The 23,331-nt window shown below is 35.0% G+C and overlaps 1 protein-coding gene and 1 long non-coding RNA gene across 2 annotated transcripts in view; one reads left to right on the top strand and one right to left on the bottom strand.

The window, feature by feature from the left end:
* Nucleotides 1–23,331, bottom strand: part of LOC141447297 (homeobox protein EMX1-like) — a 99,692-nt gene that overhangs the window by 12,533 nt on the left and 63,828 nt on the right. Inside the window, exon 2 of the mRNA XM_074114709.1 lies at nt 23,120–23,292. Within this exon, the coding sequence (XP_073970810.1) occupies nt 23,120–23,292 (173 nt within the window). The remainder of the gene's footprint in view (nt 1–23,119; nt 23,293–23,331) is intronic.
* Nucleotides 1–23,331, top strand: part of LOC141447298 (uncharacterized) — a 65,719-nt gene that overhangs the window by 26,050 nt on the left and 16,338 nt on the right. Inside the window, exon 2 of the long non-coding RNA XR_012454249.1 lies at nt 4,940–5,064. This is a non-coding gene — a long non-coding RNA (uncharacterized lncRNA). The remainder of the gene's footprint in view (nt 1–4,939; nt 5,065–23,331) is intronic.

Here is a 23,331-nt window from a genome sequence, read left to right as displayed (position 1 = left end):
ATGAGTAACAAGTAAATTGCATCATAATGAAATTGCTGGCTTTGACGAAGAACTATGAAATATTATTACTAAATGTTAACCTTTTCTTTTAAGTAAACAAATTTTTCTATTTGAAAAACTTGTGTTTTATGCAATCTTAATAAATGAAGAATTTCTTAATGGCTTGATAAGAATATAGGCACTTTTGTAGGTTCAGTTGATTTGAGGCGGTAATTTAACCAGTTTCGGTTTGAGGCTACAACATGGCGGCAATATTAGTCGCCTATTTATAATTTTAAAAATACGAGGGTCGTTTGAAAAGTCCGTGCAAAGTCAGAGAGATAGCACTACTGGCGCGTATCGAGGTTATGTTTAGTTAGTAGCATCTCTTGGAAGAACACACACCAAGTTTCAGCCAGATCGGTCTATTTCTTTGTGTTTGGCATTCGTTTGAATCGAGGAAGTCGAGTGATTTTCAAAAAATGGACGAAAAAGAATTTCGTGTGTTGATTAAACACTACTTTATGAAAGGCAAAACGCCTCAGGAGACTAAAGAGAAGCTTGATAAACATTGTGGTGACTCTGCACCTTCGATTAGAACAGTTTATAAGTGGTTTCAAAATTTTCGGAGTGGCCATATGGGCACAAGTGACGCTGAACGTTCTGGACGCCCTGTTGAGGTACTCCAGAAATCATTGATAAAATCCATGATATGGTGATGGATGACAGAAGAGTGAAGGTGCGTGAGATTGCTAGTGCTGTGGGCATCTCGAATGAACGGGTACATAATATTTTACATCAACATCTGGACATGACAAAGCTATCCGCAAGATGGGTGCCGCGATTGCTCACGCTTGACCATAAACGAAATCGTGTGAAGTGTTGCAAGGACGGTTTGCAGCTGTTCCAGAAGAATCCGCAGGACTTTAAGCGTCGTTCCGTCACTGTGGATGAAACATGGATACATCACTACACTCCTGAGACCAAAGAACAATCTAAACAATGGGTTACCAAGGGGGAATCTGCGCCAAAAAAGGCGAAGACCGTTCCTTCGGCCGGAAAGATTATGGCGACTGTCTTTTGGGATTCGCAAGGAATAATCCTCATCGACTATCTGGAAAAGGGTAAAACTATTACAGGTGCATATTATTCATCGTTATTGGACCCGTTTGAAAACCGAGCTGCAAGAAAAACGCCCACGATTGGCCCACAAAAAAGTCCTTTTCCATCACGACAACGCACCAGCTCACACCTCAGCAGTTGTGGTCGCAAAATTAATGGAAATAGGGTTCCAACTCGTTTCACATCCCCCCCCTATTCTCCAGACTTGGCTCCCTCGGACTACAATTTGTTCCCCAATATGAAGAAATGGCTGGCGGGAAAAAGATTTTATTCAAACGAGGAGGTGATTGCAGAAACGAATGGCTATTTTTCAGACTTGGACAAATCCTATTATTCGCAAGGGATCAACAAACTAGAGCAGCGTTGGACGAAGTGTATAAGCCTAAAAGGAGACTATGTTGAAAAATAAAAAAGGTTTACCCCCAAAAATTAAGTAGTTTTTATTTTTGCACGGACTTTTCAAACGACCCTCGTATGTGTAGTACAAAATAGAAGTATGATTGTTACTGTATGTCGTCGAATAGTTAATACTGATGGCTCTAAAGGTGGAAGTCAAACTCCGAATCGCCCCCCAATGAAAGCTTTGATTGGCAGTTAACAATTATTTCTGTTCAACAGAGGCCCTAAGGGCTATTAGCGCCTTCCAATAACGTTAATATCAGGCAATTTCAGCCTCGCATTGGACTACCCAGCGACAAATTTGATTCCAACGCGGAGACTACCCCAAGGTTCGCTTAGCCCATAGATTTTCTCTTTCCAGAAACTTCTTACAGCTTACCATCCGCTGATGTAATGAAAGAACACTTTTCAAAGGCCGGTAGTGCTCAGAAAAAACAACTCCGAAAAAAGTCTGGTTTGTCAAAAATAATGAATTTCGTTTATAATTAATTAACTTAATTAAATAAAACGCGCTTCTAATTTATTAAATATTTTATTATAATTAATGTCACGTTTCAAACGAAAAAATTAAATATCGTAAAGGTTACCTCAATTAAAATCTATTTGGACATTTAGCTTAAAAATAAAAATATTTCAAATCATTTTTATTAAAATACAAACAAATTAAAAAATATCTCTTTTTAAAAAATTAATAATTCCAGTTTTAAATTAATTATCATATAATTATGTGGTTGTATCGAGTGGTTCTTTTTAGTTGTTTACCTAATTAGCAATGATCTAGTTCGGAGTAATATTTAAACAACTTTTCTCTCATCAGATAATAGAATTTTTTTTGCAAAAAGGTATGTTTAAAAAAAGGGAAATATCATTGATTTGTGGTGAGGATCTGTTTTCAAATTATTAGCCTCAGTACAGAAGTCCGAAATATCAATTCGATTTAAGAGAGTAGATTATCGTCTTAAATTGCGGGAAAAAGTTTTGGGGATTTATAGGTACTTATCGACAACGCACTTTATACTTAATACTTAAAGTAATGCCTATTTTTTCAGGCGGGTTTTTACGTCCAGATTAGGCGACTAACCAAACATACTTTACTACAAAGTTCTCATATTAAACATTAAATAAAATGCCCAAGGCCTACAGATCGGGAATCGAACCCACTAAACCAACAATACATCTTAGCTTTGCGGGTCTAGTCTCTTAACCCGCTCGGCTATTCGAGGCACCTGTTGTTACAATATATTTAAAGCAAGTTTTCTGCTTTTTAAGAGAGCATTATTGTCTTCTTATTAATTATTGCTTGGCTAATTATGTTAGGTTCCTTTATTAGCGCTTTTAATTAATCCAGACCACTAAACGCATTATATTCTTAAAATATGAGCATTTATAAGTTAAAATTCCTTCTTTTTTTCAAGAAACAAGGTTTCCATTTTGTCAGTGTCTTAGAAAAAGCAGACCATCAATTCCAGAAAAAAATTCTATTAAAGGAATTTTAGCTTGAATTCATGGAGTACTCTGAAATTTGAACTTCTAAAATCGTAAAACATAATATTAATAATAGTAATTAAATAGTGAATGATGTTTTAATTGGCCCAAACTATCATTTTAAAAAAGTTACAAAATAATTCAAAATTTAATTGCTAGAAAAAAAATCATTAAAGAATTACTGCACTTTAATAAAATTAAAAGTGTATACAGAAGTTATTAATTACAGAGCCATGATTAGCTAATTGTAAGTTGTTTTTTCTCAAGTCATCATTAAAAAATAAACTAGTTTGGACGGTTTTAACGCAACTGGAGAGAGTGTTTTATGGAAGAGAAATGCATCTCAGAGAATATATTCTGAAGAAAATAAAGAAATTAATTTAAATTTATAAAGCTTCAGGCAGTTTAGAGTAAATAAATGGGAATTACTTTTACATGAGATTCTAGTTACCACAGTAATTTCTAACTATAAAATGATATTAAAATTTTGGGGGCCCCACAAATATGAAGGAATTTTAATTGAGCATAATATTACCAATGACATATAATTTAAAAGTTGAAAAAAAAAATTATTTATTACAACTAATTATACAGGCTGTAATAATGGCCAACATGTTATGTAGTACGTTTGCAAAAAAGTAAATGTAGTTAGAATTTAGGTCACTTTAAGTTAGAGATTAGGTTTTGATAGGTTGTCATTAGCAACTTCTAAGACGCTTTAATAAGATTTAAAGTGTGCTAACCATAATGAATAGAATAACAAAATCTGATGGATTGAGATTAGCTGAGCGGTTAGCGAATACTGGATTCCAACGCGGAGATCATAGGTTCGAATCCTGCTGCTAGCTCCTTAGATTTTTCTCTACTTAGAAGCACTTACAGCTCCTAATTTCGGTTTTCTGTTACGAGTTGGACCATTACCTGGAGGCTGGCAGTGCCCGGTAAAATGCTCTGGCAATAGTTCTTTATTCTGACAACACTTCCACATTTAACCATTATTGCGCTCATCCAATACACCAACTTAGGCGAAGGTGTTCATCGGAGGCTATTCACCGAGGCTGACCGCAGAATTAATCCGCCAAGGCCGTGGGGCTATAAGGAAAATTGTAGGCCTATTAACTGGGCCACTGCAGGCTCAGAAAAACACATGCATCGCATGGGCCTGGCAGAGGATAACCTTTGTAGGTTCTGTCAGGAAGAAGAGGAAACGACCACTGCACTTGTTGTGTCAGTGTGAGGGGGCTTATCTCGGCTAAGGATGTTACTACTCGGGGAAAGAAAAACCAAGGCTGGTGAGCTTTACCCAGGAGCCACTCTCCAGAATTAAGAGTCTGATTAAGCGGACAGGTCTGGAGGGGTGAGCTCTAAAGTCGGGGAGCCATAATAGATCCATAGGGGTCGCTGTGGCGTAGGCCTTGAGGCCGCCCTAATTTAATCTAATCTAAACGTAATACACCAACTTAAAACATTTTAGGGTGGCCACAAATCATCTTCATCAGTAAATCTGTAACCCAGTAGTGAACCGTGGTCTGCTCCTCTAAATGGTCTTTCTTTCACCTAGCTTTCTCTGTTTCGTGCTTCTGCCTTCCGAATTCCTGATTTCCAAAATAAAACCTGCTTCTTTACTTACGTTCTCTGACCATCTCAATTTCGGTCGCCCTACTCGGTTCTTTCCATGTCAACATTCCATATCGACCATTCCAGCAACAGTGCGATCTCTTTGCTCTTAATATTTTCATTCTCATCGGTTTCTCTAGCTTCTGAATAGTTCTCCTTCTCACAAAATGCGCCACAATAGATCTTTAAAATCGTAATGGTTATTTTTTTTTGGTATGTTAGTCCCTCCTAAGACTTAAAAATTAATTTAAAATTTATATTTCAGTTTTATTTTTATATTAGTTTTTAATCTTTTAGGCAAAATATTTCTTTAATATGTAATTGTATTTCTTTTCAGTTGAAGGAGGCGTAGTATATAAATTCTGGCACATCTAATCTTGCCTAATATCGTCCACTAAACATTTTTTAAGGAAACTTGCCTACTAGAAGACCTACAACATGAACTCGAACATTTCATAAGAGGTAAGAACTAGTTATTTTCAGTAATTTACATCAGATATTTACTAATTTTTTCCTTCTTAAAAGCCGCTTTGAAAAAATATATTTAAAAAAGAAAAAATATTCATTAAAAATAATAAAGACAGGACCTCAAGCCATAAATACTTGGAAATCTGAGTTATCGTTCTTTTAACAGAAAAAAAAAATTTAAAACAAAAATGTAACAAAGACTTTTTGAAAAAGACAAAACAAAAAAGGCTAAAATAATAAAAAAAAAAAGGCTTAAAAACATTAATAATAAGGAGAGTTCCTATTTCAAACCTACCTGACTTGCCTTAAAGGAGAAATGTCAGGCACTTCGGCTACGTGAGCGGATTAATAATTGCCGGCAATGCTCTTTAGCCAGGCTAACACACCAACCGAATAAATTCAAAAGTGCCATCGTTAAAGAAATTTTATTTAATATTAACCGTAAATATATGTATAATTTATTTATTCATAATTAATTCGCTACATTTTTTTTAATTTCAATTTTAAATTATTAGATTCAATTTTATTTACTTAAAAAAATATATAAAAATTATTGAATCACTTTTTAAAAAGATATAAATATTTACCTTAATGGAATTACAACTAAATTTTTATTTACTTTTAAATTTATAGCTAATAAATTCATTTAAATGTTCATATTAATGAATATTTCACATATAATATCTTCTAATATCCTTGTGGCATTGGTTGTGCTTATACAAATATTTTATAAGTTTCTGTTGGTAATCCTGTCTGCTCTATGGTTTCCATGATGCGATGAGTTTATTGAATAGATGAATGATATACGTATGTTGTTTGTGAAGTTCTAGTATTGATGAATGTAGTTCTAGTTTAATCTATAGTTTTTTCTATAATCTTTCTTAGCTGATTGAACTATAGAAAGGTGTTTCAATTATTCATAGTTAATTACGTTAATTGGTAACAATGTATCAATTTTTTTTTTAATTGATGTAGTATTTATTGATCAATTTAATGTTTATGACAATAAAGAGTGGTTATTTGTGACGAGATTGGCCGGAAGTTGGATGTCAGAATTGATTTTCTAAAGGAAACGATCAATACATTCCAATATTTGGTGCTTAGAATAGAACTCGAAATAAAAAAATAGTATTCTAAAATTCTATTTTCTGAAGAACAAAAATACATATTGTCTTTAACTTAACACGCTTAACGCCAAATACGAGGGTCGTTTGAAAAGTCCGTGCAAAGTCAGAGAGATAGCACTACTGGCGCGTATCGAGGTTATGTTTAGTTAGTAGCATCTCTTGGAAGAACACACCCCAAGTTTCAGCCAGATCGGTCTATTTCTTTGTGTTTGGCATTGAATTGCGTTTGAATCGAGGAAGTCGAGTGATTTTCTCACGCTTGACCAAAAACGAAATCGTGTGAAGTGTTGCAAGGACGGTTTGCAGCTGTTCCAGAAAAATCCGCATGACTTTAAGCGTCGTTTCGTCACTGAGGATGAAACATGGATACATCACTACACTCCTGAGACCAAAGAACAATCTAAACAATGGGTTACCAAGGGGGAATCTGCGCCAAAAAAGGCGAAGACCGTTCCTTCGGCCGGAAAGATTATGGCGACTGTCTTTTGGGATTCGCAAGGAATAATCTTCATCGAGTATCTGGAAAAGGGTAAAACAGGTGCATATTATTCATCGTTATTGGACCCGTTTGAAAACCGAGCTGCAAGAAAAACGCCCACGATTGGCCCACAAAAAAGTCCTTTTCCATCACGACAACGCACCAGCTCACACCTCAGCAGTTGTGGTCGCAAAATTAATGGAAATAGGGTTCCAACTCGTTTCACATCCCCCCTATTCTCCAGACTTGGCTCCCTCGGACTACTATTTGCTCCCCAATATGAAGAAATGGCTGGCGGGAAAAAGATTTTATTCAAACGAGGAGGTGATTGCAGAAACGAATGGCTATTTTTCAGACTTGGACAAATCCTATTATTCGGAAGGGATCAACAAACTAGAGCAGCGTTGGACGAAGTGTATAAGCCTAAAAGGAGACTATGTTGAAAAATAAAAAAGGTTTACCCCCAAAAATTAAGTAGTTTTTATTTTTGCACGGACTTTTCAAACGACCCTCGTAACTATACACTAATTTTCGATAAAAGTTCGCTGTATAACCAAATCCTTCTTACATAGTTTTATCACTTCAAGCGGAAGACATAGCATCATCTACCAATTTCGCTACACAATATTTCGTGCTTATTTATTCTAAATTCTAAATTCGTTCGGTTTACCCGAAGCATTAAATCTTACTAATCTATTGGTGATGATAAGGGATCGTTATCTCTTTCCATTCCTTTCAATTTTTATTCTTAAACCCATCCATACTCTCGAGAAGTTGTCGTCATTAATAATAATAATATTATTATAAGGGAAGGGATTAGCTATGCGGTTAGCGTATTGAATTCCCACGCGGAGATCCCGAGTTCGAAACCAGGCTGCTGGCCCCTTAGATTTTCTCTTCCTAGGAGCTTCTTACAGCTCACTATCCAATGAGGGGACAGTGTTGTCTGTAACGAGAGATTACTGTACGACTGTGCACTGAAAAAAGCTTCGGGCGCCAATAACCTTAGATGTTGACGTGCCTTAAATCATTTAAAAAAATTAATAATAATAACAATCAGGCGCCACGGTAGCCGAGCGGTTAGAGGCGAGACCTGTAAAGCTAATATGTTATGTATGTGGTACTGGGTTCGATTCCCGGTCTTGGGCCTTGGATTTTATTTAAATTATTAATAAAAGAAATTTACAGTAAAATATGTTTGCTAGTCGCCTCCGTCCACTACAGTAGTTGAAGGTTAAGCCCGCCTGAAAAAATAGGCATTTACTTATTAATAGGCTTTTAATAAAAATTTTAAAATTATTTTATAAAATAATAATTGTTAAAAACTAAAATGGTTACTTTTCTTTTTGTTCCTTCTCCAAAAATTGACATTTGAGTAAATTAGTAGTGAAAAGTCGGTTACGCAAATCCCAGTTTTCTGCATTTACACCCCTCTGTTCGGGGTAGGGTTTTATTAAAAACCAAAAAAATTCATATGATCTTGAAGCTCAATAAATGCGCAACTTTTTCTGAAATTATGTGACTCCTAATCATTGAAAGAATGCAGTTGAAAAATTTAACAAAAATCATCGAGAACGAATTTTTTAGACATTAAAGTAAAAATTTCATTGTTATAAGAAAGGTTATGAGGCTCTATATTGAGCATATTTATAGGAAATCTAATGCTCTTTCGTTTGGAATAAGCAGATTTGTTGTAGGATAAAGGATAGAAAAGTTACGGCCGTTTTTATGGCGAAAAACGCGAATATCGCCCAGAAAAGTTAAAAATGCAAATATCTTGGACACTATTGAGAATCGGGCCAAAGTGAATAGAATATTTTTTGTTGCATTTGAGCTGCTGAATCACCTCCCGAAGTTTCGACCACTCCTCCGTATACACCCTGTATAATAGCTATTAAATTTACTTTACGCTAGGCGATGAATACAACTTAATAATATTATTATAATAGAAGGTACCGAATCTTTGCCTTTAATAGGTTCCAATAATATTTCACCGCTATACGTAAGATTTCTTTATTGAAATGAGTAAAGTAAAGTAAGTATGTAAAGTAACTGCCTATTTTTTCAGGCGTGCTTTATGTCCAACTATCAAATTAGGTGTCGTGGACGGAGGCTACTAGCAAACATACTTTACTGTAAATTTCTTTTATTAAACATTAAATAAAATGCACAAGGCTTAGAGACCGGGAAATCGAACCCAGTACCACAATACGTATTAGCTTCGCAGGTCTCCGCCTCTAACCGCTCGGCCACCGTGATGCCTACATATTGAAATAATTTAATCAACATTTACTTAAGGCTGGATAAATTACCAGTAAAGTTATTGTCCAGAATTAGTCATTAAACTTTGACTATTATATTATCATGGTGACAGTTATTTAAAATTTAATTCGCCCAGTACAAAGGGTGAAGCCAAAGTGAGTCAAGAATTTAAGAGGGTTTACACTAGATTCCGGTTCTTCCTTTAATTGAGTTTTGATTCTGGTATGCTCAAATTTTATTGATCCGTCTTCTCTAATATTGACTAATAATATAAATAATATTTGGTATTGCAAAGTAGTTTTTATGAATGTGCTAAACAATAAAAACCAAATTCTGCCCATATCCCGGAGTCCTCCATATTCAATTCCTATACCAAGGATAACTGCCATTCTGTTTCTCCCCTACCCTCCAATATAAGCTGGATGATATTTACCCAATATAAAGAAGGGAATCTGAGCCCCTACAGTTATATAACGGGCACCCCCTTAGTGTAGTCCCAGCTAGCTCTATTATACCCGTTACCCTATACTCTAAAAAAATCTTCTAACCTTCGCCAATGTTACAACCACCTTCCTCTCTCTGTATAGCAAGCACCCTCCACTTATAGTTTCCTTCATTCAGTAAATAAACCTATACTAACACCATTCCTCATACTATTTCCTGCCATGGTCTTCGGCTTGTAGCTACTTTCTTTCCATAGATAAACTCCTCTGGTCTCCCTCCTCCATAACCAAATACTGTCAATATTATTTTTCAATCCAGTTTCCCGTGTTCTTTTACCAACCTACAGCTTACGTCATTTATATGTACACACACATACACTCACACAATCACAATATACAATATTATATTGCCGGCAGTTATTGTAGAATGGGGGAATCAAGAAAAAACTGTCTCGTGGAGAGAGGAGGTGTAAATCTTCCAAAAAATATTCCTTTCCGCCTTAGGATTCGACCTGACTTTTTGGGATCATACTATCAACCTGTTCCACCATCAAGATCTGTATATTACTGGTCGAATTACTGATTTTTTTATTTTTGTGAATTTATCGCATTGTAGTCTCAGTTTTAGATCAATGGGTTCAATTAAGCTTTTTTTTTTTTTGCCTATTTTTAGGCATTGGCTTTCGCCATACAGCCAGCATCGTCTAGGTGCTTATCACTAGAATATCACTCACTCTCCATTCTTACTTATAAATACATTCGCTTCACGCATTCATCCCTCTACTATATACAACTATTTACATAAACTACAGCTAATGGATGGATCACTACTCTATATTCCTGCCATCTTTGTAGCTTAACCGAAATTAAAATCACGTAATCCTTCTCTGATCATTTTCTTGCATTCATTCTATAACTTTTAAATACATTCATATTTCATTGCTAGCTCTGCTACAGATTTAAGCACATAGATGTTGGTGGAGAATATTATGTCTTCGTAGCGAAATGGTGCATCTAAATACCTATATATGTCGTCAAACATTTGTTTCCTTTCTACCATATAACGTAATAGATAATTAAACTTATCACGTATAAGTTAAAAACTATATTATAATAAGATTTGACGTCAAAAATGCGCGAAAAAGAGTAATGTTTAAAAACAGCCAACTTTGGCAATATTTTCGTCTTTTGAAAAGTAGTCTTTTAATCACTTTACCGCATTGCCTTTTACCTGGGATATAAAAGGTATGCGGAAATAGTCTTAAAGAATATTTAGTCCTTTATTAAGCTCTATTGTGCTCCTTCCTCTGGTTCCAATTAGATCAACTCATCCTACAGCACCTCCAGGTACTTAGGAATGTAGGAAGTTGAAAACATCCTAGGAATGCCAATTCACCCAAAACCTACAAATATTCTGCACTAAGCTCCCCAAAATTAGGATTCTAGGTCGGTGTCATTCATTTCTTATGCGGTGGTAACAAAGCTGGATGGATTTCATGATCGTATTTACGAACTACCAAGTTAAAGGTGCGTTATTGTAGTGGTTATGAAACTGGATTGGTAACTGGGGAGATCCTCAGTTCGAATCCCGCTTACAGCTACTTTTTATTTGTTAGAAAAAAAAATATTAGTGTCTCGCGACAGCTAATTGGGTAGTCGGAAAAGTTAAGCCCCGCCGGAACAAAAAAAAATAGGCATTTACTATTTTTGGTACTTTTATTTAAGTTCATAGCAGATTTGTTCGTGGAAATTGATTTTAGAAGAGTCGCCAAGGGAAAGCGCTTATTAGGAACTGCCTCTAAAGTGCCAATGTTCTGGATATTCTACTGTTTACCATCTACATAATATTCCAAATTAATATTTTGCTAAAATGCCGAATTATAAATATAGAATCCGAAAATAAATTTATCAATAGGAAAATTTAAATAAAAGAAAAAAGTTTTAATAATAAATTAATACAATAAATAAAACGTAGTATTTTTACTAAATATTTAAAAGAATTAATTAATTAAAAAATTTGTCAAATTAGATTAATAAAAGACTCGAATTTAAACATCAAAGCCTTCTAAAATAACAAAATATGTAAATAAACTCTAATTTTAACCAAATTACATCCTTGAATAAACATTAACTTGTTAACATCAACACTGCTGGTAATTGTTAAGAGAAGTGACATTTAAAGTAATTTCTCCTGAACAAAACAGTGATTAACAGATTCCTTATCATTATAAATAAGGATCTTTCCCTCCTGGACTGGGCCTTCAGGAATTTTTCCTTTCCTTTATATAACTGTAGGAATTCTCACATAAAGTAAATACAATTATTTAAAAGGTTTTTTCATTCTATTTATTAAAAAAGAAGTAATTTTCTGTTAACAATTTTAATCACGTTTTACTAAAGAATGAAGTAAATACCTTCTCAAATTAGAAGTTACAGATTACCATCTTAGAAGAGTTAATAAATTATCTCAATCACTCATTAAGTTAGTTCTATTTTCTCAGATTACAAATCAAATGAGAATAATTGTAGCTAGCACAGTGATTAGATAAGAATGGTGAGTAGAAAAAGGTGATGTATGACTAAAGACTCTGCGTCAGTGAGATCTAGCAAAGCTCAGCTTTTGAAAATGATTTGGCCTTGCGAAGAACAACTGATAAAAAAATATTTTAAAAAAATAGTTGAGGATGATATCGTCCAGGAGAAAGGTCGATCAGAGAGGATTTGATATCGCCCAGGAGAAAGGTCGATCTGAGAGAGAGGGTTTGATATCGGCCAGGAGAAAGGTCGATCAGAGAGGATTTGATATCGCCCAGGATAAAGGTACAGTTCCAATCAGAGAGAGAGGATTTGATATCGACCAGGATAAAGGACGACCAGAGAGGATTTGATATCGCCCAGGAGAAAGGAACAGGTCCGATCAGAGAGAGAGGATTTGATATCGGCCAGGAGAAAGGTCGATCAGAGAGGAGGTCCGATCAGAGTGAGAGGATTTGATATCGGCCAGGAGAAAGGTCGATCAGAGAGGATTTGATATCCTCTGGTTCCAGTTAAATCAACTCAACTGATGAAAGAATATTTAAAAAAATAATTGAGGATGATATCGGCCAGGAGAAAGGTCGATCAGAGAGGATTTGATATCGCCCAGGATAAAGGTACAGTTCCAATCAGAGAGAGAGGATTTGATATCGACCAGGATAAAGGACGACCAGAGAGGATTTGATATCGCCCAGGAGAAAGGTCGATCAGAGAGGATTTGATATCGCCCAGGAGAAAGGAACAGGTCCGATCAAAGAGAGAGGATTTGATATCGCCCAGGAGAAAGGTCGATCAGAGAGGATTTGATATCGCCCAGGAGAAAGGAACAGGTCCGATCAGAGTGAGAGGATTTGATATCGGCCAGGAGAAAGGTCGATCAGAGAGGATTTGATATCCTCTGGTTCCAGTTAGATCAACTCACTGATAAAAGAATATTTAAAAAAATAGTTGAGGATGATATCGGCCAGGAGAAAGGTCGATCAGAGAGGATTTGATACTCATCCTACAGCACCTCCAGGTACTTAGGAATGTGGAAGTTAAAAACATCCTAGGTATGCCAATTCACCGAAAACCTACAAATACTTCTGAATATTTAGCTCCCTAAAATTAAATGCCCAGGATTCTAGGTTGGCGTCATTCATTTCTTATGCGGTGGTTACAAAGCTAGGAGAAAGGTACAGGTCCGATCAGAGACGATTTTTTTGAAGGGCAAAGCAGACCTTTTATTCTAAGGTGCCCTTAAAAAGCTAGATTAGTGAAGGACAACGGAAAATTAGAAGTTTTTAACACGACAATAAAATCTCATAATTTAAAAATTAAAATAAGTAAATAGCCTTCACGCAAAAACGAAAAACTAGTTCACCATTTCAGCCATGTTTGGACTAAATCAACAGAGAATAACGAGAAATATAATCATGAAGTCCAATTAGCTAAATAGCCCGTGAAATCATTTAACGGACTTGAATTAAACGCATATTTAGCAATAGTACTCTTATTTCCCAAAGAGATAAATCTTTGTGAAACAGAAAAGGAAGTTTTAAAAAAAAAAAAAATGTTGGACCAAAGCCAAACAACCTGACAGATATATAACCATAAAGGGGAGGTTTTTTTCTTTAAATATCTCTCTTCTATTTAATCTTTACACTTTAACAACTTAAAAAAATGGTAGGGTTCTTTTTAATCAATCCAAAAGTTATTTAATGTTAATTAAGTTTAGTTACCATATTTATTTATTACCAGAATTTTTAATATTTTAAGGTTTCTATAGTTTCCAAATAGATTCATTAGACTTAATTCAATGAGTTGGAAGCCCAGTCAAAGCTGGACATTTTTTTTAAGTCATACCGGAAGTCGAGAGAAAATCGTAGCTGATTTTAAACGTAACCCCACTACAGAGTCACTTGTTTGTAACTAAATTAAATATCAAAAATGAATTTACCGATTTTGTATCACAGCTAGGGTACAAATTGAACCGCGTACAAAAATATTAAAATATAATAAAAGGTTATTCCATTATTCTGTATCCTACAACAGCATTTTAGGTACGGAGAATATCTTTTAAAAAAAATGCTTCCGGAATTCATAATTTTGGCGAGCAGTTCTTCCTTGCTAAAATGAAGAATACAGAACCGTTTTGGTTGGGGAAGAACCAGGTTCAGACCGCTTGTATCTGCTTGAATGTTGACCTAATAGATTTTCGAAACTTTAGATCGCATTCCAGTAATTTTGTAGTTTCAATAGTTATCTTTTTGATGAAGTTACACATTAGTTTCATGAATGGGTCATTTATGTTTTTTGTTGGTTCTTTTTTAAGATGATAGAAGACTTCAAAATAGATCTTCAAAAATAGGTTTTATTATTAAAGTAATCGCCAATGTTTTCAGGCGGAGCTTAGCTATCAATTAGGTGCCGTGGACGGAGAGGCAGAAGCTCATGCTTTACTATAGTTATATTGTTTTTCACAACAGCAACGTGCTCGGGAGAAGTTAATAAAGTGGCAACAGACTTGGCTCGTTTTCTTGCAGAGACGACAGTTTCAGTGTGGGGTTAATACGATCTCAAATTTTCTTCAGTATAATATTCGCGGTTAGTGTTCTGTCTTTTATGCGTAATTGGTATTTTTCTGCAGTGAATTGGAAACTGAGCCAAACTATAACAGAAAAAAAAAAAAAGTAAAAATAATTGCCCACCTATCCCTACTGTTTGATGGCCATCTGTCCCGAATGCTAGGGAGAGATGTCCATCATGATATACATAATACAACGCATAATTTTTAACAGTTTTAGAGGTTAGTTAATGTATACAGTAAAAGCTCCTTATTCGCGCTTCCTTCATTCGCGTTTTCACTATTCGCGGATTAAAAAAATGCGACCCAATTCCTATATTCGCGGATATTCGCGGAAGTACACTATGATAATAAAAGGATTCCAATAGGTATTTAACCCAATATCCTTTGTAAGCGCCGTCAAATGGACTAATAAAAAAAGTAAAATAGATATTATTACAACTTTGCCTAAAGTATGTCGTTAAATGATATCGCCGAGAACTTTGACATAAGCCGCCTTCGCCGCGATCGGTGTTTTTGAGAATGTAAACGCACAGAATGAAAGCAATTGTTCGTGATCCAGCAATAGAAAATAATGGAAGTGGCGTTGTCATTATGGATCGAAGACCGCATCCAAAAAAGGGTGCCCCTGAGTGGTCCAATGGTCCGGGAGAAGGCAAAGTATCTTTACGCTCATTTTAAAGAACCTGATGGTAGTTTTAGTGGCAAGTTCAAACTTTGACTGCAAACAAAAGCTTTTAAAAACTGCCAAGCAAGAGAAAATTACAAAATTCTTCAAACCATTGCCTAAGCCTTAAGATAATTAATCAAAATGTTCAAAAACTTCAATTAAATTGATTTTTTTATATATTAGTTTTTTTTTATTTTGTCACCTAGGAACGTATCCCCTATAATCCCATATAAATTACCATTCCGTATTCACGGTTTCTGTATTCGCGGCATATTTATGGAACATATACCCCGCGAATAAAGAGCTTTTACTGTATTGTATTTACCTAATATGTAGAAAACAACACTAAATTTCGACACATACATTCACTGCAGCATGCAGTATGTAACTATCATAAAATTTTTTGTTGAGGCGATAATGTTTTTATTCTCTGAGTTAATTAATAACGCTTTGACGCAGACCAAAATATACTCACTGTTGTCAGCCATGAACGTTCATCACTGGAGAAGTCACGCAGCGCCGTCGGACGACATTTCGGTTAAATTTCGGCTGTTGGCCATCTCACCCGACTTTACCCTAAACAATTTTTTCTAACAAATAAAAAGTAGTCATACGCGGGATTCGAACTGCGTATCTCCTTCTTACAAAGCCACTCTCTTGACCAATAGTCCAACACCCGCTCCCAGGTTTTATTATTATTATTATTGAACTTTTAATTAAGATGCAGTCACAACAGAAAGAGGATACCCACAAAAGTGGCTGGAATTTACTGGACAGAGTTGTGTAAGTTAGAATAAAAGTCACATAGAACCGGTTTTTCTTGCTAACTTGCTAATCAGTTTTTACGAGACAACGCCGTCAATGGTTTGCTCCTAGCACCTATCCCTATCTTCTTCGGTGACTATATATACCAACATCAAACAGTCTCATCAACAATAGCAACAAAAAGAAAAAGAAACAGTGGTGCATGTGCTGCGAAAGAGATGGTGGAAAAAAAATGAACTAACAAAGTGTTTTAGAAAAATGTTCGCGTACATTGTTGGATTGTTGTGCGCAACTTTATCAAGGGATAAAATTGTATTAAACAACTGGTGACGGTTGTAAGTATGTGTGTTTTGAAATGGTTTACAAACATATATAGGAGTAATGTGGTGTGTGAAGACAGCAAGAACAGTTTGATGGCCAAGAGCAAGAAGAAGAAGTAGAAGAACAAGAAAAGGTTTGATGCGCTTTTTCCATAATTAAGACGTGGACGTGTCTGGAAGGTGACGGTAAAGAATTCTTTGTCTCGCCTTTTCGCGTCTAAGATGTGAGTAAAACTGAATGCTTCAGTAGAAAGCAAGAAGAACAAAAAAAGGAAGCAAGAAAAAAGAAAGACAACAACAACAAAAAAAATTACTACTACAGCCCAGGAACTCGACCTTCTTCAGTAAACTTGAGATGCTCTGCCTACAATGTCATCTTTCTGTCTCACTTTATCTCCACCTGTTTGGCTTTTAAAAGCCGGCCAATCCTCTTTTATATAAATTGGAGCACAAAGAGATTTTGTTCGCTACAAAATGTATTCTAAATTATTTATTTTTTTTACTTCACCTTTTTAGCGAACTATTCAAACTTAATTTGATATACAAATGGCCACTGTTCTTCTCTAATTTATCTTTTCTCAAATATATATATAGAATAATTCACCGATTTGTAAAAAAAAGAAAAGCAAAAAAATTGAATTATAGCGAGGAATTATTGCAGTCGAATCAGATTTTTGAAATTGCTTATCCACCGAAATGATCTTGCAAAAAAAAAAATATATTTTAACAAATTTTATGAGATTGTACAGTTAGTTATGATGCCCCAAAGCAGAGTCTACCCAAATTATTCTCAAAAAATCAAACAAAAATATTTTTTTTGTTCTCTTCTAAAACAGGAAATAGTGAATTCAAAGGATGCTATTTCCGCTAATTGCGTGTCCATCAGCGGCCACGTTCGAGGAAAGGGTAGCTTGGGACAATAATGGGGATTTGGCTAGGTCAAGAAGGAAACTTTAACAATTAGGATTTTGGATTAGATGGAATGGATATGATTAGGATTTGAGCTCTTAATTCTTCTGTACTGTTCAAATCTGGATGTCCAGGCTGCGTTCTGCTTTTTTTTTGTTCTTCAATTTAGATTGATTATCCTCTTCGCCTGCTCCGCCTAGAGCCTGGACTTGTATCAAGCAACTTCAGATAACGCAAAACAAATATCTGAGACTCGCAACAGACTCTCTCCACAACGTACTAGAATTGAATCACTCCACGAGACTGCGTCCATTATCCCCGTACACTCCTATATACAAAATCGTCTGCTCAAACTCCTTTCCATCCTAGACTGTCCATCCCAATCCACTCTGTCGCGACATAGCCTCCTACAGATTCTTCTACAACATACAGACACAGAAGACTCTAACTCTCTACACTAGCTGCAGGTTTTTCCTCTCCTTTTTTTCTCTGCATTCCAATCCTCCTCATCTAACTTTTCTCTTTCTTCACTAGATTGTATAATACATTTACACTTCTGTATTTATTTTATGTATAATATATTTATTGTAATAAATATTTATTCTATTCTATTCTATGGATTGATTATCGAATATTATTTTAATCATTCGGTGACATAAGTTAATTTCCTGTCGCTTGAGTCGCTGGTTCCCAGATGGGGGCGATTTTATCGAGATAAATTCCAAGATATCGCATTTTATCTGCCGGAAGTATAAGTAATATGGTCCAAATGCTTTCTCCAAGAATAAACTGAATTCGAACGTTCACATCTAGAGAATCTCTTCTGACTGGGAAGCTGCGGCGCTTGGTTTTATCCTGTTTTCTTGGAACTGTATGTGTGAGTTACAAAGTACGGTGTTTTTTTTTTTTTTTTTGGAAGGAAGGAACCAGGAGAGCCGGCATTTTGAATAACCTCATGGAACCTACCCCACAAGGCGCTCCCCAGATCTTTTATAAATGGCGCCTTGTATTAAGAAATTGAGATAGAATTCTGGAGAAGGTAATATAGGTAACACCCGGTGACTGGGGATACCCCATAGGAGCGGGGAACCGGCACTTAGGTATAACCTTTTTTCCGAAATACCTTCCCCTAAAATAACCTAAGAAGGAGTTTTTCTCATCCAAAACTAACGGATTATTATTGCGTATTAAAAAAAAATACAATAATACAAAGTGAGAATTGAGAATAACCCAGAATTGAGTACTCTGTAGTGAGCGGATTTAGAATTAAGTCAAAAGCAACTCAAGATTGTAATCCATCCAAAATTAAATTTGGAAATTTTGGTACGATTCAGAATCCTTTCCAAAATTTAGCCATAAAAATGCCTAGGGTTTCAAGATTTTTACGGGTGCATATTCCAACATTAATACAGAAAAAATGTGCAACAGCTGATGATTTAAGGTTAACATTGGATCAATTTTTGCATCAGATTCATCCATGAAATAAAATGGGTTGCAAAATCCAAAGAAATATCTCTTCTATTGCGTGCATCAACTTTGCACAAAGATTTCTAGAATGTAAATAAAATTTGGGTATCAATCGAAATTTTGAGAATTTATTTTGTTCAAAAAGAACAAGATGCCTCTCTTGAGAAAAAAATAGAATCTCTTGAGAACAAAAAAAAAATCATTGCAATGTGAACAGAGTAAAAATATATGTATACGTCTAGCTGTCTAACTGAAATGTTGGGACCCATATATATATATATCTTGGTGGGAGGGGTAATCACAGACCGTATCACCAGCATCAGTAGGGGAACTCAGGAAACAGGAAACAGTGCTAAGCGTTCCCATGCCAACCGTAAGGCATTACAAAGGATTTGCATCTGTATATTGCTTAGGAAATTGCCCATTGACTTTCATATTCTCAAAAGTTAGTGAGAAGGGTGACTAGCGATTTAGACTAACATAAGGAATAGTAGGGGAAATCGCAAAGATGAGGGAAAACTAAGTAATTTGTTCCAAGTAAATCTGTGCATTAGATTTATTTGAATTCAAATTACTGTATATTTAAGTCCGTTGTTCTGATTAGTAAATCTGTCCTGTAGGATTATTAAAACAGCCTGACAAAGTGTAACGTTGAAAAACACCCAACTTTGACAATTTTTTTTTTCTTTTTCTCTAAAAGATAAAATTCCCAAATTTTCTACAAAATATAGGGTAAATCCTCCTTTATAACTGTAATTTTTTTGCAATAACATAGATTATATAGATTTTGAGAAAAATACTGTCGAATATTGAAAAAGTGGCATTTTCAGATATTCTTCTTCTTTTTGTCACCTTTTTTTGAAAACAACGTTAACCGATTTAGGCGCCACAGTAGCCGAGCGGTTAGAGGCGAGACCTGTAAAAACTAATTTGTATTGTGGTACTGGGTTCGATTCCTTAGGCCTTGGATTTTATTTAATGGTTAATAAAAGAAGTTTACAAGTAAAATTTGTTTGCTAGTCGCCTCCGTCCACGACCACCTAATTTGGTAGTTGGACGTAAAGTATGCCTGAAAAAAATAGGCAATTACTTTACTTTATGTGAACCGATTTTCATGAATGTGGGTATCATTCGATTCGAAATTTTATGTAGATGTGCTTTTTGAGGGTCTCAAAGCTGTACATGTAACTGAAAAGGAGTTAGCCCCATATATGTAAGGCCCCTTCTAATATGATGATCACTCATAATCATAAATCTGTAAATTTTAGTCCCATTCAGATAAAATTTGGTTTTTACTATATTTATTTATTTCTATAGATTTTTTAACACGATTTGAAGGGATCTACTTGATGTTGTGTAGCAGAAGTGATTGAACTTTAAACTTAATTTAACTTAAATACAATTCAATTTAGGAATGAAATACACCATTAGATAAGTTTACCTGGCATCCATAATTTAAATGTTAAGTATGTAGTAAAGTAAAGTAATCGCCTATTTTTTCAGGCGGGGCTTAACGTCCAACTACTAATTAGGTGTCGTGGACGGAGGCAACTAGCAAACATATTTTACTACAAAGTTCTCTTATTAAATTATTAAATAAAATCCAAGACCTAAATCTGGGGAATTGAACCCAGTACCGCAATAAATCTTAGCTTCGCAGGTCTCGCCTCTAACCGCTCTAAGTTTTAGTTTAAATTCATGAATAGTTTTGGAATTACAGTAGATATCTTGGCGCAAGATGATACATTTCATTGATTTTTTTCGATTTTTGGGCTTTTACTGGGTAGCGGCGAGTTTCTCTGAGCCCGAAAGAGTCGAAAAAGTTTAAAATTAATACCTCATAAATTATTCTTAATGTTTTTACTGATTTGAAGATCAATGAGAAATAGATTATCATTCTGTGCAATTCACAATAATCGGTTTAATTTTAAATAGATATTAAATAATAGCTTTATTGTTTAAATCAGTTTTTTTTAACATCGATCACAAAAAAATTGTAATATCGATCATTAATAATTTATTTTTGTGGGAATAAAACTTTAATAAATTACGATAAAGTTTGTTTGTAAGTTCGTTTTCTAAATGACTGGTTTAAAAAAGTACTTAGTCACCATAAACAAGGGCAAAGAAGTTAGTTTTTTTTATACTTAAGCTCTAGCTCCGCCAATGAGGATGTGATATCAAGATTATTGTAGTCCTACATAGTGATCTGTGTATGAGTTCCTTGGCTTTCTCATGCATTTTTAATGACTATCATTTAGATAAGTCATTCATCATGATTTGAATGTGGATAGAGCACATGTCCGCTAGTCCTTCTCCCTCTCTAAGTTCTAATCCCACACTCCTAAGAAATGATAAAAAAAAAATTATTGTCTCATAAATTGATCACTCTGTTGTTCCCATTGTAATGGAGGATGAACTAAAAATATTCCCCCATTTTTTTGTCCATATAACACGAGTATAATAGTTCGATGAAACAAGGGAGGGGGTGAGTTTCAAAAAGAAAAAGCCAATGAGGGAGAATAAAGTTTAACGGCTCTTTTATATCACATCCGGATTGGCCCATCAACAAGCGTACAGCAATGGGGTGTAGCAGTTTTTTTTTGTGGGGGGAGGGGACCCAATATATGGGGCAGATGCGCATCAGGGAAGGTTCATCCAGATCAATGGATGGGTATTATAGTCACTCTTTATAGAATGGAGTGCTGCTATAAGGGAGGTGTAAATATGTGAATAGATACAGTCTAATTGTTACCATAGATACACACGGAGATGGTAATTGTAATTTTGTGCGCATATGTAGGCGGAAGGTTATATTTTACAATATAACCTTCTATCTCTTTCACTGTTTAGGGCTGGCCATATTGTTACCTACATCTAATTATTTCGATTATTATTTTGTAGTAACACCTTGTCCTTCTGACATTACAAAATGCTTCTTCTATTATACTCGATAAACGTGAACAATGGGATTACATGACAATAATAGATTACGATTCATATTTTAATATGGAAAATAATGAATACTTTTTTTATTTTCATTTATTTTATTCTTTATTTTTTGAAAATATGCAAAAATAGAAGAGCGAGTTGTCCATCTGCACACAATATCGTATTATGATGAACCACTGACCGTAAAAATCTTTTTATCTCTTCAGTTCAGTTGTTTAAAAAGTTCAGAAGATTTGTTCTCATTTTAATTTCTATTATGAATATTAAATAATAATAAAAATTATTGTCTGTACATTTGTACATCTGCAATCATCTTCTTGCGTAATGTTCAACCAAACTTTCAGTTGCTTTTCTCTTGGCTTTCAAAATGAGAAATTTTTGTATTCAATATTTAGGTAACCTTAAAATGATATGAAGAAATGTAAGATGACGGATCTTAAAAGAAATGCTAGACAAATAAGTCTAATAGGATCTAAAAAAGTAAAAGTAAAGTAATCGCCTATTTTTTTTCAGGCGGGGCTTAACGTCCAACTACCAATTAGGTGTCGTGAACGGAGGTGACTAGCAAACATACTTTACTGTAAATTTCTTTTATTAACCTTTAAATAAAATCTAAGGCCTAGAGAACGGGGTATCGAACCCAGTACCACAATACATATTTTAGCTTTACAGGTCTTGCCTCTTAACCGCTCGGTTACCGTGGCGCCTCCTAATACGATCTACTTCCCGCGCATTTTAGTTACCGGTTAAACAAAATCTACGCCTCAATTCTTCCCGGAAGCCCATAAAAAAAACTGAAAATTACTCAGGTGGGAGAAAAAAATTCAAATTAAAACTGAAAAGTTTAAATTAGTGTCTTTAAATTTGAAAACTTGAGAATATTTTTGAAGGCTTTTTTTATTTGCAACGTTTGCGGAAATTTTCAGAAAACGCGTCGGCCATTCTGAACCTGATTTTCAATTTTAATTTTTTTTTGTTTCTTTCATCGTCTACTGGTGCTTCAAGCTGCTTGCGAGGGTCTTCGTCTTCTTCTAGAGAATGTCCTCTAGTTTTCCTTATTTAATGCGTGCCACTCTCCATTTGTGGGCTCCAAAGAGTGTTCTTCCGTCTACAGCTAAGCTATTTAACCGTGTCAATTTAGGTCACTCTAAGTACGTTGTTTAATGATTCTTCCAAAATTTTTCTTAGTATATCTTCCGGATATAATCTCGTAGCCTGCTCATAACCAAGAACAATCTGTCCTAACTGAAGAAACTCATGCCTATACCGTTTTACAGATTATTTAGTAAGGCGTTAGTACTCCGTTTCCATGTGGCCCAATGAATACAGGAAAGACGTACTCTTAGATTTAGGCAGATCTCTAGGGAATTTGTTTTTCAGAGTGTTTGTACAGTTTAGATTTTTCCGAAATAACTTGGCAAACTTCTGTATTTCATTCTTACTTTGAGTGCCGAGATAGAGTAATTCATTGATAGATGAAGGTTTCGAAACCGGTCACAGATAAAACAAAACTTACATTCTAAGACGGGATAAAGAATTTAAATTAAGAAATTACCTGAGTTTCCGATAAGCTTAGCGATTGGGCTAATTGCTTCCTTTCGGCGCCTACAACGTAATGATTTTTCTCGAATGCGTGCTCTAATTTCAGAAGCTGTGATGGTGAAAAAGCCGTCCTAATCCTCTTAGGCTTTCTAAAAGGTTGTAACAGGAAGCCAGATATATCCGGACCTGAAATACAAAAAAGAAAATATTAATTAAAATTTCTTA

This window comes from Rhodnius prolixus, unplaced genomic scaffold, assembly GCF_049639745.1.
Source record: "Rhodnius prolixus isolate KJV_2025 unplaced genomic scaffold, Rpr scaffold_7, whole genome shotgun sequence".
Taxonomy (NCBI): domain Eukaryota; kingdom Metazoa; phylum Arthropoda; class Insecta; order Hemiptera; family Reduviidae; genus Rhodnius; species Rhodnius prolixus.
The sequence above is the reverse complement of the archived record's forward strand: the minus strand, read 5'-3'. Positions and strand labels throughout refer to the sequence as shown.